Source organism: Prosopis cineraria, unplaced genomic scaffold, assembly GCF_029017545.1.
Source record: "Prosopis cineraria cultivar Desert tree isolate PC_DT_omini unplaced genomic scaffold, ASM2901754v1 PC1825, whole genome shotgun sequence".
Lineage (NCBI taxonomy): Eukaryota > Viridiplantae > Streptophyta > Magnoliopsida > Fabales > Fabaceae > Prosopis > Prosopis cineraria.
Genome location: NW_026557150.1, coordinates 1 through 16522, shown reverse-complemented (window position 1 = coordinate 16522; position 16522 = coordinate 1). Strand labels below are relative to the sequence as shown.

The 16522-nt window shown below is 34.2% G+C and overlaps 2 protein-coding genes across 2 annotated transcripts; both read left to right on the top strand.

The window, feature by feature from the left end:
* The first annotated feature begins 2821 nt into the window (after positions 1-2821).
* Positions 2822-7875, top strand: LOC129300961 (glucose-6-phosphate 1-dehydrogenase, cytoplasmic isoform). Its single transcript, XM_054939557.1, has 15 exons — positions 2822-3097; positions 3332-3417; positions 3804-3870; positions 3979-4165; positions 4692-4849; positions 4933-5001; positions 5241-5299; positions 5564-5600; positions 5859-5930; positions 6009-6156; positions 6369-6464; positions 6901-6971; positions 7060-7175; positions 7333-7378; positions 7491-7875. The coding sequence occupies exons 1-15, from the start codon at positions 2924-2926 to the stop codon at positions 7656-7658; spliced, it is 1554 nt and encodes a 517-aa protein (XP_054795532.1). The 5' UTR covers positions 2822-2923; the 3' UTR covers positions 7659-7875.
* A 2142-nt stretch (positions 7876-10017) lies between these two features.
* Positions 10018-14186, top strand: LOC129300959 (F-box protein SKIP14-like). Its single transcript, XM_054939556.1, has 2 exons — positions 10018-11615; positions 12260-14186. Exons 1-2 carry the CDS (start codon positions 10677-10679, stop codon positions 12917-12919), a joined length of 1599 nt encoding a protein of 532 aa, XP_054795531.1. The 5' UTR covers positions 10018-10676; the 3' UTR covers positions 12920-14186.
* Positions 14187-16522: the final 2336 nt, after the last annotated feature.

Genomic DNA, 16522 nt, shown 5'->3' with positions numbered 1-16522 from the left:
TCTGATGGCCCTTGGTCAGTTTTGGGTGCCCACGGGGTATCCCTATTTATATTTAATTGAATAACCGTATATCTCATTGTGGCGGCTAAGGAGCTACGGCTCATTTATTAATTTTGTTGCCTAATTATATTATATTTGATTTTAAAAGTCAAATATTGCGAGACCTCCACCACACCCTGTCGCACATTGCATGGGTCCACCTCCAGGGACCAGGGACCAGTCTGTTTATGAGGATAAATTTATGTATAATTAAAAAAATCCTTATTTATCGATTTTTAACATTTAATATAAAAAAAACAAAAGAATGTGCAATATAAAAAGATACGCGGAGTTAAATCCTCGAGCTTTAGGAAAAGCATATGGTAGAAGATATGTAAAAGATTTTTAAGAAAGTGGCCTGAGATCGAGAGTGAGATCGGCATCACGCATGTAAGCTCTTTATCAAATGTGAATTCTATTTATGTTTTTTTTTTCTTTTTTTCTGGGATCAAATTCTATCTGTATTCGATATGCGTTCATTAATTTCGATTGCCAAATCCTGGATGTCGCGTCGTCGCTGTTCTTCAAGAAAGTCGAACTCCTTTTTCTTTTTTTTATTGTATAAAAAGAAAGTTGATTTTATTTATTTTATACATGTTAGTTAATTAAGTTAATATAAAAGATGTTTGCAAGTCGTCCTTTTCGCTGCAACAAACTGAGGGACTTCTTGCAATTATGATATCACGCTCGTCAAAGATACTATTGCTATATTCGCTTCGAACTGCCCCACACCTTCCAGTATTTTGCACATTAAGACCATATACTTTTTCAGTTTTATGGCCTGGTCCCACTTTCCTTCCTCAACAGAACTTGTAAACTCGGTAAGATATTTCATTTGTCGTTTTGAATAATTGTTGGCAAATGCGTGTTTTTGTTAAAAAAAAAAATTAAGTCAAGTTTCATTTTGATATAAATATTTCATTTCAATCCAGGGTAACATAAAATTTTAAAAATATCTATTAGTGCCATTTTGTTCTCAGTGTCATATAAGCCTTATTAGTAGAAGTGTCGTTGCGGATTGGATGGTCCAAAGACTCTGAACGACGACAATGGAGTAGAATGAGAGTAGTCACTGAGGCTCACCTTTTCTAACAAAAACTTGCTTTCCACGATAAATTTCATCATCATTTTTCCAACCTATCAAATCTCATCACAGTTATTTTGGCCAAAAAAAAAAAACTTATCATAATTAAACAACGCATTGCCGTAAATGTTAATGTAACATCTTTGCACTTGAATTATTTTGATTAATGCAATTTTGGAAAAAGTGGTAATAGTTGATAGATGTTGTTTATTCTCTTTCCTTTATATTTTTTTTTTTGCCACATCTTCCCCTCCTTTTATTTGAAGCAGATCAAAGTTGTCAGTATTCATGCATATCTCATTATTTTAGACAATCATTTTCTTTCATTGGACAAGATATAATACTCTCAGTCCTAAATATAAGAACTAACTAAAAGATTTGATTTGACTTTAAATCTACGAATTCAATTTTCCCTATCTTTTATATATTTTCAAATCATCGCTATTAATTTGTACATGTTAAAAGAGGTTTCAATGTTTTGTCACTAGGAAAAGTTTTCAATAAAATCGGGGTACATTTTTACCAAAAAAAACTTAATTATTTTGTAATTTATACAAATTAGTTTGCTAACTCATGCATTTAATTAAGACCAGAGTGAGTAACATGATCTCAATGAGGTTGTGTAATTATATTGTGGTTTAGAGAAGTATAAGAAGTTGGCCTATTGTGATTTCTTACACTTCTTCTTTTTCTTCTTCTTTTTTTAAAGAAGCTTAGATGAAGTTAGGTAAGGGTGGCAAAGTACTTGCGGGTTGTTCTCTAGCAAGGTTTTTAAACCGACAATGAAATTTGATCCTGCAATTTTATAGATTATAAGTCAAATTCCTTATCAAGTGGATTAATATCTCTGGTTCTGCCGTTTCTTCCTTTCTGGCCCCCAACCGTCTCCTTAAATGCATGCGTACGAAGTCGGAGCGACAGCGAATAATTTGTACAAAAAGCGGGGGCACAAACATAAATAAGAAAAGATGCGTTGAAAACGAATTTCCAACAGCATCGCCATTCTGCGACCGTGCAGACTTCGGGTTCAGGCCGAATGATGCACAATGACCAATGACCAAGGAGAAAGTTGTTGAGCCCATCAACTACCTCTGAGCTGAGCCTTAAAAGGGATACCCAGCTTCTAAATCCTCGTGATTTGCTCTTATTTCTCTCATCAATTCAGTTCTATTCCCGCCAAGTTCGCATCATAGGTACTTCTTCAGTTCTTCTTCGGCTTTAATCTCTCTCTTTTCTGCCCTTCCAGTTCTCCTTGTGGTCTAGTTTAATTTTGATCATGGGTTTGATCTCACGGAGTCAAACTTGTTGATTGTCGTTTCTGGGCGGCTTTCATTTTTTTTGAAAGATATCTTTTGATTTGACATGCGTTATGAGCCTGGATAGATTTGCCTCTTTTGTCTTGTGATCAATTTTAGACCCAAGCAACAATATCCTTTCCGCTTGCTTTATTGGAAAGTATGATTCTTGTGTTGCAGCCTCTTTTATTACCATTTTTGTATTGTCTTGTCGCAAACTTGTGACAAGCTTTTCATTCACCTCTGATTTTTCAGGATGATGTGCTAGTTGTCTGATTGCCCAATCCATCAGCCTTTTCAATATCTGTCTTTTCTGTTTCAGTCTGGGGCTTGGGCACTTATCACCATCATTGCCTTGCAATTTAGTTTCTGTTATCAATATCAATATAGGATATTTAGTTATTTATTTACTGCTGGTGTATTTGACGCAGACAAAATCTGGTGCAGATCATACCGATAAATTTCGAAGTTGTTCTATCCTTCTGGTTCTGCTAGTTGTCAGAAGATGGGATCAAGTCAATGGATTATCGAAAAAAGATCTAGCTTTAGAAGTGATTCCCTTCCAGGAGAGATAGAAAATGTACCCGAAACTGGGCCTCTCTCCATCGCCGTGCTTGGTGCTTCTGGTGATCTTGCTAAGAAGAAGACATTTCCTGCACTTTTCCACCTATATCGCCAGGTTTACTAGCATCTGATTTATGAATCATACACTAAATCGTTGTTTATCATATTGATAATCCTTAACCAAATGGATCTGTATTATTCCGTGATTCTAATCAAGTAGTTTTCTTTCAAATTTTACATATAATGGAAGACTACCTGTAATTTTTTTTTTTTTGACGGCCAGAAGTTTCTCTTCCATAACCAAGAACCAGGGTTAATTTCTTTTTGACCTTTGTGGCCTTATTTGCAGGGGTTCTTACCACCAAATGAAGTTCACATTTTTGGCTATGCAAGGACAAAAATCTCTGATGATGAATTGAGAAACCGCTTACGTAGGTAAGGTATTTTACTGATAATTTTAAAATGCCTCGCCACCCCCCCCCCCCAAAAAAAAAAAAAACATTTCTCATAAAATAATGTCATTTGGAATTCAGTCTATGCTACATCTCGATTATTGAGAGAATCTTTTTGTGAAAAAAAAGTGCAATTACAATTGTATTATTGTTCTTCAGATTATGCAAATAATTATGTATATTTCTTGGATCCTTACCTTTAAATTCCCTGAAACAATTTAAAGAGTAGTTTTACAATAATTTTGTACCGATTTGCTTGATTCTCTGCTTTCACAAACCTTTATTATTTTGTGGCATCTTACTGTTTCTTGATTTCATCCTTGTGCGCTTCAAATGCTTACGAGTGTAAGAAAATTTGATCTGATGCAGCTATCTTGTTAAGGACAAAGATCCATCCCCTGAGCAGTTGGACGATGTTGCAAAGTTTTTGCAACTAGTAAGCACACTTGTCTAATTTATAGAATCTTTTTAATTTTCTCACTAATTATATAAAGCACTCTTCTCATTGTCTAATGTTCACTTTCTCTTTTCCTCTTCGTTATAGATCAAATACGTAAGTGGATCTTATGATTCTGAGGATGGTTTCCGCCTACTGGATAAAGAGATTTCACAACAAGAATGTTCAAAAAATAGCGTGGAGGGTTCATCTCGAAGGCTTTTCTATCTTGCACTCCCTCCTTCAGTATACCCTTCTGTTTGCAGAATGATCAAGCGTTGTTGCATGAATAAATGTATGATTGTATAATCTATGGTTGCCACATGTACGATCAACATGATTTTTTTGGTGACATAAAAACTTTTCTTTTTTTGTTTGAGGGCGCGGGGAATGAAACTTTCTATGCCCTAGTTTGGCATCTGTTGAAAACCTTGAATAAATTTAGGGGAGCTACTCTGATTTTCTGCCAGATCCTTTTCTAGGTTTCTTGGTAAATACTGGATGTCAATTGAAGTCAATACCATGTATCACGTAGCTGCTTCTAATGTTTAAGTGTTGAATAGATTTTGGTTTTGCAAGTTTCGGACAGATTTTTTGGGAAAAAGGCACATGTTCCTTAGATAGCTAGCTTCAACAGAACTGATCTTAGAGCTTCTAGTTTCTTCTTAGTCTCTCCCTTTCGAACAAATACATACTAGAGCTTTTTGTGACTTGAAAGTGGCATATTTCCTTTTCCTTTTTCTTTTCCTTTCTTTTTTTCTTTTTCCTTGAAAAAGCATCTGATGTGTTCTATGATGGCTTCATCTACTTCCATCTCTTAGCTGATCTTGGAGGATGGACCCGTGTTATTGTTGAGAAGCCTTTTGGCAGGGATCTACAGTCTGCTGAGGAACTCAGTGCCCAGATTGGAGAGTTGTTTGAGGAACCACAGATTTACCGTATTGATCACTACTTGGGAAAGGAATTAGTGCAGAATATGGTAATAAATTAGTATATAATGGTTTGCTTCTTGTTCTTTCCCTGAACTTTTCTAATTCCTCTTTATTTCACTTATATTGGCAGTTAGTACTTCGTTTTGCAAATCGGTTTTTCTTGCCTCTTTGGAATCGCGATAACATTGACAATGTTCAGGTGAGTGTTCTTTTGTCGAGGGTACATCAATAGATCAATAATCGTCTGTAATGATTTTGAAATTAAGGCAGGTTGTGTGCAGTGTGCTTGACAATTAACAGTCTCTCCAATCACGTCTAACTATTTTTTTGCCTTGGCAAAGTGTGCTTTCCTTTTACTTTTGCCTAATTCAGCTAAGATATTTGCAAGTATATGATACCAATTTTAACTTGGATACTTGGATGTTGGTTCTGTGGCAGATAGTTTTCCGTGAGAATTTTGGAACTGAAGGTCGTGGTGGATATTTTGATCAGTATGGGTATGTGTGGTGAATTGTCCCTAATTAATTTGCTTAAGATGTTGTCAAATGACAAGTTATGGCAACTATCAGTTCTGAGATGAAGAACATTAAGAAAACAAGTCTTGAGTACTTCAATTTTATTTTCATATCAAATATTGAGATCAGGCTTCTAAATGTTATCTCAAATGCCTGCTGTTATTTGTGTTGTTGACTTGTTTTGTATTGAATAGCTATTTCATGGCTAAAACTATGACTAATTAATTCATGACTTCTATTTGACAGGATTATTCGAGATATTATTCAAAACCATCTGCTGCAGGTGAGGCTTTCATATTAACTGAAAAAAATTTCATTTATATTTCTGCTACCACCAAGTTAGATTGTCAAGATGATACTTCTGTCCAACAAGTGGATGTAATAATATTACATATATTTCCTCCTATTCTAAGTTTCAATCTTATTTTTAAAGCATTAGTGCACTTCGCCACTTACATTGCATTATCTTATCTATGAGGTTCCACAACCTTGTTAGATCATAAATTTGTGTATGTTGATCATTAATTTTCTACCTACTCAGGTTTTCTGCCTGGTCGCAATGGAAAAACCTATTTCTCTCAAGCCAGAGCACATTCGTGATGAGAAAGTGAAGGTGTGTGTCTGTTCATTCTATTTAAAATGGGTCTCTGTGTTCCTCTATCCTACTTACTAGTTACTATGTTAAGTGCAGGTTCTTGAATCAGTCCTTCCTCTTAAAGATGATGAGGTTGTTCTTGGACAATATGAAGGCTACAAGGATGACCCAACTGTACCTGACCATTCAAACACTCCAACATTTGCTACTGTTATTCTGCGAGTACACAATGAAAGATGGGAAGGTATGAGAGAAATTCCTGCTTTTGTTTCTGAATAAACCCAATTTTTTGGACCTTTCTTTTACTTATTTTTTCTAAATGATGTGGATAAATATTGCGGAGATAACCCATATTCATTTTAGTGTTTATTTTCCATTCTATGGTATAGATCTTTGTTCATTTGATCAATCAAATAACGTTTGACACATCTTCACACCAAACTTTTCGCCCCTCAGGTGTTCCTTTCATTCTAAAGGCAGGGAAGGCCCTAAATTCAAGTAAGGCAGAGATACGGCTTCAGTTCAAGGATGTTCCCGGTGATATTTTCAAGTGTATGTCACCAGACCTTTGGATATGTATCTTATGTTATGAACGCTTAATTGATCTTGAGCCTGAATGTGGAATCAGAGAAATCATAGAACCCATCACTCTGAAAGCTATGATACTTCCGTGGAGCTCATGTTTTCATTTTGGTGTCCATAGTATTTTCATGAATGCACGGACAATCCTTGTGCTATTGAAGCATGAACTGAAACTGTCAGTGGGTGTTGCGATAGTTATTTTCAAACATATTTCATGCACTAACTTGTCTGTACATTTAAGTATGTCATGCTGGTGAAAATTTAAAAGTTTAAAGGCGTTGGACATCTTTATAATCCATGAACAGAAAGGTGAAAAATAGAGCTGCTTGTGCTTTTTACTAATCGTTAGGTAGGTTTTATTCTTCCATGTTGGCTTAGGCATAAACCTCAATGTAAAATTTTTCAGGTAAAAAGCAGGGCAGAAATGAGTTTGTTATACGACTGCAGCCTTCAGAGGCTATTTACATGAAGCTTACGGTGAGTCATTCTTTTTTGATAACTTGTTATAAGAATAATTCTACCGATTCCAATAACAGTGAACTGACTGGTTCATTGTCTCTTGTAGGTCAAGCAACCTGGGCTGGAGATGTCAACTGTGCAAAGTGAACTAGACTTGTCATACAGGCAGCGTTATCAAGGTGTCACCATCCCAGAGGCTTACGAGCGTCTAATTCTCGACACGTACTATCCTTTATCCAAAGTTCATGTTTATGCACTGTTAATCTATTTTTATGCATGACACAGACGTGCAAAATTCCCCAAGCTTAGACTACTGAAGTACTAGGATTTAGTCAATAAAATTTTTGGCTTAAAATGGGAATCTGTATTTGTTTTTCAGAATAAGAGGAGATCAGCAGCATTTTGTTCGAAGAGACGAGTTGAAGGTAAGATCATCGCATGAGTTGTTTTGCTAATACTGCAATAAAAGAGATTTTTGAGTCCTGATTCTTGATTCCTAACCTTATATCTACTGGTTTGTTCTGTGTGTGATATTAGTCATCGTGGGAGATATTCACGCCACTTCTGCACAAAATTGATGAAGGGAAGTTCAAGTCAATCCCTTACAAACCAGGAAGCAGAGGTCCTGCAGAAGCTGATGAGTTGCTTGAAAAAGCAGGCTATGTTCAAACACACGGTTATATATGGATCCCACCCACCTTATAGAGTGCACATTTTGAGGCTGTTCTGGGGCTTACACAACAATAAGTTTTATAATGTTGTATTATGAAGCGACTTTCTTGTATTGTGTGTGTTCATAAAAAGCAGGCGAATAAAATTTACAAGAGCTTGACACAGTTTGTATGGCGTGAGAATCAGCTGATTAAGTAGTTGGCTTAAACTCTCACTCAATCCTAATAAAACTCAGTTTCTTACTGATCAACAGCTTTGCTACTGTCTTCGATATTCTTGTAATCTCCAACTCAACATGGTTATTTGCTTGGGAAAATTATATCTAGGTTTCACAAAAAAAAAAAAAATTATTACTAAGAGGTTTTATAAAATTAACAAAATACTCCTAAGCATTTGCAATTTAATAAAGAGCATTTACAATTTATGAAGAAAAATGATAATTTATAATAACAAGTTGTAAATGTCTGTTGTCCAGTAGTAAACACACGGAATTTTAAACTTTAGAGTATTTTATAAATTTTATGAGATTTTTTGATAATAAATTTTTTTCCGTAAGACCTAGATGTAATTTTTCTTATTTTCTTTCAGTATTTCAAGAATAATTCAATTTGATGAATGGATAAACGTAATATTTTTTTCAAGCATCAAATTAGACTTTTTAACCTTTAATGTGAGGAAAATATAAAATGAGTTAAAAACGAAAATAAAAACTGCACGAGACTCAACAAATTATTCGAAGAGCACTTCTTGTAACTTGTATAGATACAGTGATAGTGATTGAGGATTTTATAAGGACCATGAATATTTTTGGCAGCATTACGAGTTTTATTTTGCCATGATCAATATATACAGAAGCGTTTGCATCAATTCCTCACTCTGTTTACTGGCCGGGCACCAAGAAAAGAAAAGGAGACTTCACCAAGAAAAGAAAAAGAGACTTTTGAGCTTGAGAAGACCGAGTGAGTGAGAAGAGAGCTTTCAAGGTCAACAGTGATCTCCGCTAGACTTTAAGTACTAAGTCTGCCTCAAAGTGACGAGTAACTTTTAAACAGAATCATAATCAATCTTCTTATTGAATGCCACTCTGTTTCTGGCTAATCGAGAATCGTCATCTATCACTAACATAAATAAATTATATGGAGAATCACGACTTTAGGATAGATGTAGTGTTCCAAGTATTTCTGGCTTATCTCTGTAACGTCGCCAGATACTTGTACAAGACAATTCAAGGTCTGCTGAGGAGAATTATATTTTCCCATTCAAAACAAAAACTATGCCAGTCTATTAATAATTCGAGATAAATGTTTACGTACAATCTATATCTACTTTTATACTATACATTAATAATTTCCTTTTTCTATACAACTAAATTTGAATTTTAATTTTCTTATATTTTTTTACAATGTATTTTTTATAATTTTTAAAATTTTGAGCTGCTCACAATGAAAATGTTAAAATATACTTTTAATCATCTAATTTTATATAAAATTTTAATTCAGTTTCTTAATTTTATAAAATATTTTTTTAATCCCTTAACATTAACATCATTAGTTTTATAAACAAAGAATTCCTATATCAAACTTTTAAATGTTGATAAAATATTTTTAAATATAGACATCTTAAATTTAATTTTTTAAAAGAATAGTGATTAGTATAAAAAATAATTATTTAAAATTAATGGTGTTAAGATTAAAAGATTAAAAAAATATTTTATAAAATTAAAGGATTAAAAATTTTTTTTATATAAAATTAAATGATTGAAAGTATACTTTAACCTAATAAAAAATAATTATTAAAAAACCAGTCTATTAAGAATGTGGGCCTGTACTTTATATTATCATTATCATTATTTTATCAAAAAAAATTATTATCATTATATTAATTTTTTTAAAAAAAATTACAATCAAGTTTCGTATAAAAAAAGTAATTATTATAAGACCTATCTACTAAATGTCATTGACAAGTAATTCTCTCATTTTTTTGGGCCAAATCATTATATTAACTTATGAATAATATAATTATAAGAGGCTATACTAAATACATTAAATACTACATTAGACATTTAGACTTTAAGCCAAGTTTTTTTTTTAAAAAAAAGGAAAAAACTGTTAACAACACATGAATGTTGCATTTTTTGTATAAATATACAAATACAGAAAATATGACAAAAATACGCGGTTAACAGACGGTTAATATACCGACCTCCGTGATTTCGGAGAAGCAATAACAAAAAATTATGGAAATGATGAAGGAATTGAAAGTCAATCCAATCTAATCCGAAGGCCATAGTCACGAACTCGAAATCTTTGATTGGCTGCTTTCTCAATCGCATTTGTTCCTACTCCTACACGCGTCTCTCTGTTTACTCACTTCTCGACCCGCCTCATTCTCCCTCCCTTTCTCTCTCCTATTTTTGAGCTTAAATTCTCCGTGCCTTCCAAATTCCAATTCCCTCTCTCCCCTCACATTTTGCTCTACCTCCCTCCCTCCCTCCATCGTCTTCCCTGGATTGTGTTGTTGCATGAGTGGGGTGGGTCAAACCCTACATTCTCCTGTCCAAACCATTTTTTCTGCTAATCTTGTATCTCTCGCGGCAAATCCAACTTCCCGAACTCTCTTGCTATTCTATACTTCCCTTTTATGGCGTCTCGATACTTTCTGCAAACTCTAGATCTAGGAATGAATTGATTAGGTCCCCTACCTTCCTTGCGCTCGTCATTATTCTCATCTCTTTGTAGCTTCGTATCTTCTTTTCCGCCATATTCTATTTGTTCGTTGCGTTCGAGGTGTGATTTTTTGTTTTCCCTTCAACCCAATTGGAAAACTGAAAGCATGGGTATTGCTGATTAGGCTGCCCAGATTCAGGAACCATGCATTTAGTGTATGTTGGTCGGGTGAAAAAGGGTCTCTTGTACCGTACATAATTGGGTTTTCTGTTTTTCCTGGGCAGTAGCATCTGTCCGCATCGAAATGGGGTTTTCCTTTGGGCTTATAATCTTGTAATAGGGTTTCGGTGGAATTCCGCTTAGGTGCTGAGACTATCTTTAGAAAATGGCTCTGAATTTTTCCTGTGATTTGAGCTTTCCGGCTTCGCCGGAGAAGAGTGCGTATCGGTCAATCGGGCCAGTCGTCGATGGCTATTTGCTCAAGAAATCTGGTTGTTTTGGTAATTCTTGGAGCTTTTGTAGTTTCAATAAGGCATTGGAAGATAACCCATGTGGTGAATTAGTCAATGCTGATTTGGGGGATTTCGGTGACCCGGCGGCAGTGGTAGTTGATGATATTCTTGATCGCTTGCCCAGGGATCCATTTGGCATGAACATAATGCAGTCTACCTTCCCAGAAATCTCGGATTGGATTCAAGATTTTGATTGGCATTTCCCGTCAGAGTATGATGTCTTTGGGGTGGATGAAACTCATACAAAGATTGACTGTAAACTTTTTGCGGGTCTATATTGGGGTTGGAATGGTGCTGGTGCTGGTAGTTTCCCTTCCGGAGGCAACGACGATGCCAATGAAATGTCTGTTTCAGATGAAGTTTTCGACAGATTTCAGATTTTTGATTGGTTGTTTGATAGCGGCCTCGTATCAGATGGAAATGTGGAGACGCTTTTACCAGCTAGTCAGGGAGACGGCAGGGTTTCGAGCGGTGAAGCTGAAGTGCAAAATTCAACCAAAATTGATTATGATGGTGAAGCAGGTAGTCCACATGATGCTATGCGTTTGGTGTTGAATTATCTAGGTGTCTCGGACCTTCTTTCAGTTGAACAGGTTTGCACTTCTTTGCGCGATTGTGTTAAAGCTAATCCTCTGTTATGGTGGAGTATACACATAGATCAGTCATTGAGTTTGAAGATTACGGATGGTATACTGGTTAAGTTAACTAACAGGGCTCAAGGCTTTCTTCAATCCTTGACCCTGGTTAATTGCATAAGGATCACAGACAGTGGTCTGAGACGTGTTCTTCAAAGCAACCCTAGACTAACAAAGGTCAGTATTTGTAACGTGATCTCAAACCTGACACGTGCTTGTTTATTATCTGAAGATTTTCCATTGTCACTCACTTTCACTATATCTGTTTATTGTGTAGGATGTCCAGTTAGAATTGTGTGCTAAACAAGTGCATGCAATTAGTCTTTTTCTTTGTTTCTTCTCTTGATCTTCAGCTATAAAAGAATTGCATTATTGTTGTAGGGTTGATCCAATCTGAATCATTTATTGAAGACTTGAGAATATCAGAAAAAACAAATTATGTGCTTTTGAGAGATGTGATGATTAGAATCTTTATACATGGTGCTTTTATAATTATTTATCGTGAGGATAATGATCTGCTCTATCAATTGCCACATCAAATAAAGGCAATGTAAGCGTAATTGAATCTTTGCATAGGTTGATATAAGAAAAAAATGACAATTGAAGATGCTTTGATTTACGTATATACTATTTATTTCTACTGATTTTCTGTGAGTGCAATCAGTCTATACTCTATCATATATTTTGCAGCAACTCTTCTGTCTTTGTGCTTATTGTTTTGATATCATATGATTCTATACAAATATATCTTATATCATGGAATAAATATGGCCGTCTCTATTTAAGTGAGGAACTTAGACATGTGTTTTTCCCTCTTTCAGCTAAGTGTCCCTGGTTGTGTTAGACTGACTGTTGAAGGGATTTTAATCCAATTGAGGGCCCTAAAGTCATCAGGGAAACCTGGGATAAAGCACTTAGAAATTGGTGGGATTCCTAATGTAACAGACAAGGATTTTGAAGAGTTGAAGTTCTTACTAGATGTGGACAGGTATTTGCAACAGAGAGTGCAGAGGCCACGATTCTACCATGGATGGTATCCGTATGCCTTGGACACCTTGTGTGATGATGACCGCATAATTGACATAGAGCTCTGTCCTATATGCCAGAGGCCAAGACGTGTCTATGATTGCCCTGCAGAGAGTTGCCAACAGAAACAACAGGCTTCTCAGTTGTGTAGGGGTTGCTTGGCGTGCATAGAACGGTGCATCCATTGTGGAAAGTGCATTAAGGATCTTGAGTATGAAGAGACATTCTGTCTGGACTTGCTTTGTTTGAATTGTTGGCACCAGCTGGTGAGTTTTCCAGATGAGCCTGTTGGAAAGAATTCTTCCAGGCACACTGTTATTAGTCCAAGGACTATGTATAAGTTTTGTAAATTGTTTGAACCAGAATGTGCAAACTCGACTATGCCTGGCGCAAGCAGCGATATATTTGTAGATTGCTTGAACCAGAATGTGCAAACTCAGCTGTCTGGATCTTGAATGCGGAAGTCGAACCAGTTATGGATGAAAGTTACTTCTGTTAAGGATTCTGGCCCTCCTGTGCTAACTGACCATTGCATAGGATGATTGCAAAGTCAAGTCATATAAAGGTTCAAGCTTCGCATTTTTGAGGAACACAAACATCTATGAGATGGCCAGTCTTGACCCTGATAAATTGGCCTTTCGGGATAAGTATTGGGAGTCGTTGCATAACTCCACTGCAATGATGCCATCGATTAGCTGAACAATCTTCTAGTATTCATTGAAATGATACACACTTACCAACAGTCAATAACATCTAAAGTGTACAACAACAACAACAAAAAGCCTTTATCCCACTAGGTGGGGTCGGCTAAATAACATCTAAAGTGTGAGGGGAATAAATTTCTTCAGAGCTGATCTCCTATTGCATCATGTGCAAATTGTTGAACTGTCTGCAGATGGATCGTTTTTAACTGCTCAAGACAGGAGGAAGAAAGAAGATTTGATGATTCTGGAGGGAAATGAGAAATTATATTCCGTTAAAAGAAAAAGAAACGGAAATGATAATTTAATGTAGTTGTGGAGTAGACGAGACGCAGGCTCATGGCCTTTACTAAACTAGAGCAACTTGATGCGGAGCTTTCTGCAGGAAAAAGTTGTGTGAGAGAGTTGACTGACGTGAAGAATGTGTAGTTCTTGAAGATCAGCGTATTCATGTTGCTTGTGCACACCCTTTCTCAGCAATCCCTTCGCGACAAGTTGCCTCCTGCAATGGAAATCATCTCGAGTTCATCGGAAGAATACAAATGTGTTGCTGTGGTTCAGTGCAATGATGGCTGGAGTGGGACTCTCTGAAGGACGGCAACTGCATGACGTTGGGTTTCGAGCGGGGAGAATTGTGCTTGTTGGAGGTGTTGCTGTTGATGTTGCCTGTGATTGAAGCCGTAAGTCATTCTGAAGAACGGAAGACAGTGGAAAGAAGATAAACCGGAAGAACATATTAATGTTGCTCTTATCTGTGGTTGTGTAATAAATGAAGCAAAATCATACGATTGACACTTGGGACGTGTACCTTTTCCTAAGATGCGTTCATCGTTGAGCTCGGAAACCATCAATTGGCTACGGTATCTTTTCTTTCAGCAGGAAATTTAGGACGTAAGTGCGCAGTTGCCATGTTGCTTTACTTCCAACATCTTTTATTCATGATATATTGGGTTTTCTGATGCTTCTAACATTCATCTGTCAAAGAGGGGAAATATGACTTACTTGAATTTTAGTCCTTTAAGATTTTTGTGAGATTTAGAGAAATTTACTTACAGCGCTAGCAAAGCAGAACTACATTTGTATTTATTAAATAATTTTTAGAATTAATTTATGGAAAAATTAATCTATTTTGGGGTGCCTTTATCTCTTGCTAGCTTCTAGTTTGACGCGAGCTGGTGTTTTCAATTAGGCCGAACGAAAATTGGAAAATACGTCTATAGGATTTTTTAGATTTCTAGAATTTGTATAATTGAATTTTTCAGTTACTGGAAGTTACAGACGGAAAATGAGGTGAAAACAGGTTTCTCAAGAAACCCAAAAAAAAAAAAAACAGGTTTCTCAAGTCTAATGTGATTTGTATTTAAATATATATATATATATATTATTAAAAATTAATTTAAAAAACTGAAATTTGTTTAAATAATATAATTCAAAAGCAAGTTTAAAACTGAAAACTTGAATTATATATATATATAAAATATATATAAGCTATACTATATGATATAAAATTTATTTTTGGTAAATAAAAATATTTAAATTAAAAAATAAAAGATAAAAACTATTCAGAACATTTTAAAATTACGTGTTATATTATGGTGTTTAAATTATGATAATAAATGATCATTGTTATAATATTATTATAAGAACATTAATATTATAATATTCATAATTACAATTAACCCTCCGATGTGGCCAAAAAACATTGACTCTCCTGACTCTCACTCAAAGTTGTTAAACTCATGACCAAGAATCCAAGACATAAACTCCAAATGTAAAATTAAATTATAAATTTATAAAATTTATCTTTATTAATAAATAGACTTTAAAAATATATAATTAAATAATATAAAATATCAAACATGATCATAATTTTATTTAAATATCTTTTAAAAATAAATTATTAAAATTAAATTAATCTACATTCATAATTATCATACTCAATATAGAAATTTTAAAAAGAGAAACTTATTTTGGCATTTTGGTTTTCTTTTGATTAATATTAGTTTTTTTTAGTGTTTTTTAATTGAATCAGATCCTATTGTTTCTATGAATCAAATTCTATAATATGTATATATATTGTTCAACGAGTTTATAAGTTAAAAAAATAAAATAATAAATTTAACAAAATTAACTTGTAAGTTTAACTAAATTTTATTTAGTTTAAATTTATAAGTAAATTAATATAATTTTATAATTAAGAATAAAAAGTGATAAACTCATATAAATTAATTTAAGAGTTTGAAACAATGATCTTACTTTTTTAAATGTTCCTTTTTCAGCTTGCAGCGCTTGAAGTTGACTTTCCTTTTCTTTTAAGTCTTGTTAGTCACTCCCCTTACTCCTCTTCCTAGCTTATCTACCCTGTATCTCAATTTCAATGGTTGAGATTTATTGTATTATAAAGTTATTATTGTATTAAATAATAAATATATTTATAGGAATAATATTATAATAAATGTGATATTAAATAAAAAATAATTTAACAAATGTAAGGTGTGAGATATTATAAATATTTATTTGATATTATTGTTATAAATAAATTTATTCTTTCATACAATAATACTTTATTATGCAATGAATCTCAACCATTGAAATTGAGATTCAAAGGTGAACAAGCTGAGAGAAGGGTAACCACAGTGATTGGTAGGAGGAGGGAAGCCAATTTCGCAGCGCTTCTTCCTTGATGCTCAGCCACTTCACGTTTCTTTCTTCTCACTTTCATTCATATGGATCATCAGACTCCTTTTCTGTCCTCTTAAGTCTTATCCTTACTAGGATGAAACATAGGCAAGGAGTTTATTGGCAAACCTATAGCCTGGTTAGGCTAAGACTTATAACTAGCACTATTTAATTAAATAGGTTAGGCTTAGTTGCCCAAAAGGTTGGCCTATTTGGCCATGTCTTGTAAGATTAAGAGTTATTTTTATCTTTAAATGTTTGAAATTTCCTAACATGTCATCCCAATGTTAACACATTTAATAACCCATTATGTATGTACCATTTGCATTATGTGTAGATTGTGTTGAGAAAGAAATTACAAGAAATAATTTATTAAAAAGTCACGAGATAATATATTTTAATTTATGATTAGTATTACTTTATGTTAATTGTGTGATTATTGAAAAAATTGTGACTTGTTGTTAAGAAATTATTTGTTTATTTATAAAAAAAATTGTGAATTATATATTTTGAAATATTTTTGCCAAAGTGGGATATTATTTATAATGTTGTTAAAAATAAAAAAATTGTAAATATTATAATGCTGTATATTGTACAATATTGATATACAATTGTTTAATCTTATGAGAGGTGGTGGGAGACTTATTATTATTGCCATATTTTTTGTGTACTACATGG

Bases quoted from the DNA above. Each gene is read 5' to 3' on its own strand.
- LOC129300959 (XM_054939556.1), top strand. From the start codon at position 10,677: ATGGCTCTGAATTTTTCCTGTGATTTGAGCTTTCCGGCTTCGCCGGAG. The intron at 11,616-12,259 runs GTCAGTATTTGT...TCCCTCTTTCAG, and splicing joins GCAACCCTAGACTAACAAAG to CTAAGTGTCCCTGGTTGTGT.
- LOC129300961 (XM_054939557.1), top strand. From the start codon at position 2,924: ATGGGATCAAGTCAATGGATTATCGAAAAAAGATCTAGCTTTAGAAGT. The intron at 3,871-3,978 runs GTAAGCACACTT...TCTTCGTTATAG, and splicing joins TTGCAAAGTTTTTGCAACTA to ATCAAATACGTAAGTGGATC. The intron at 7,379-7,490 runs GTAAGATCATCG...GTGTGATATTAG, and splicing joins TTCGAAGAGACGAGTTGAAG to TCATCGTGGGAGATATTCAC.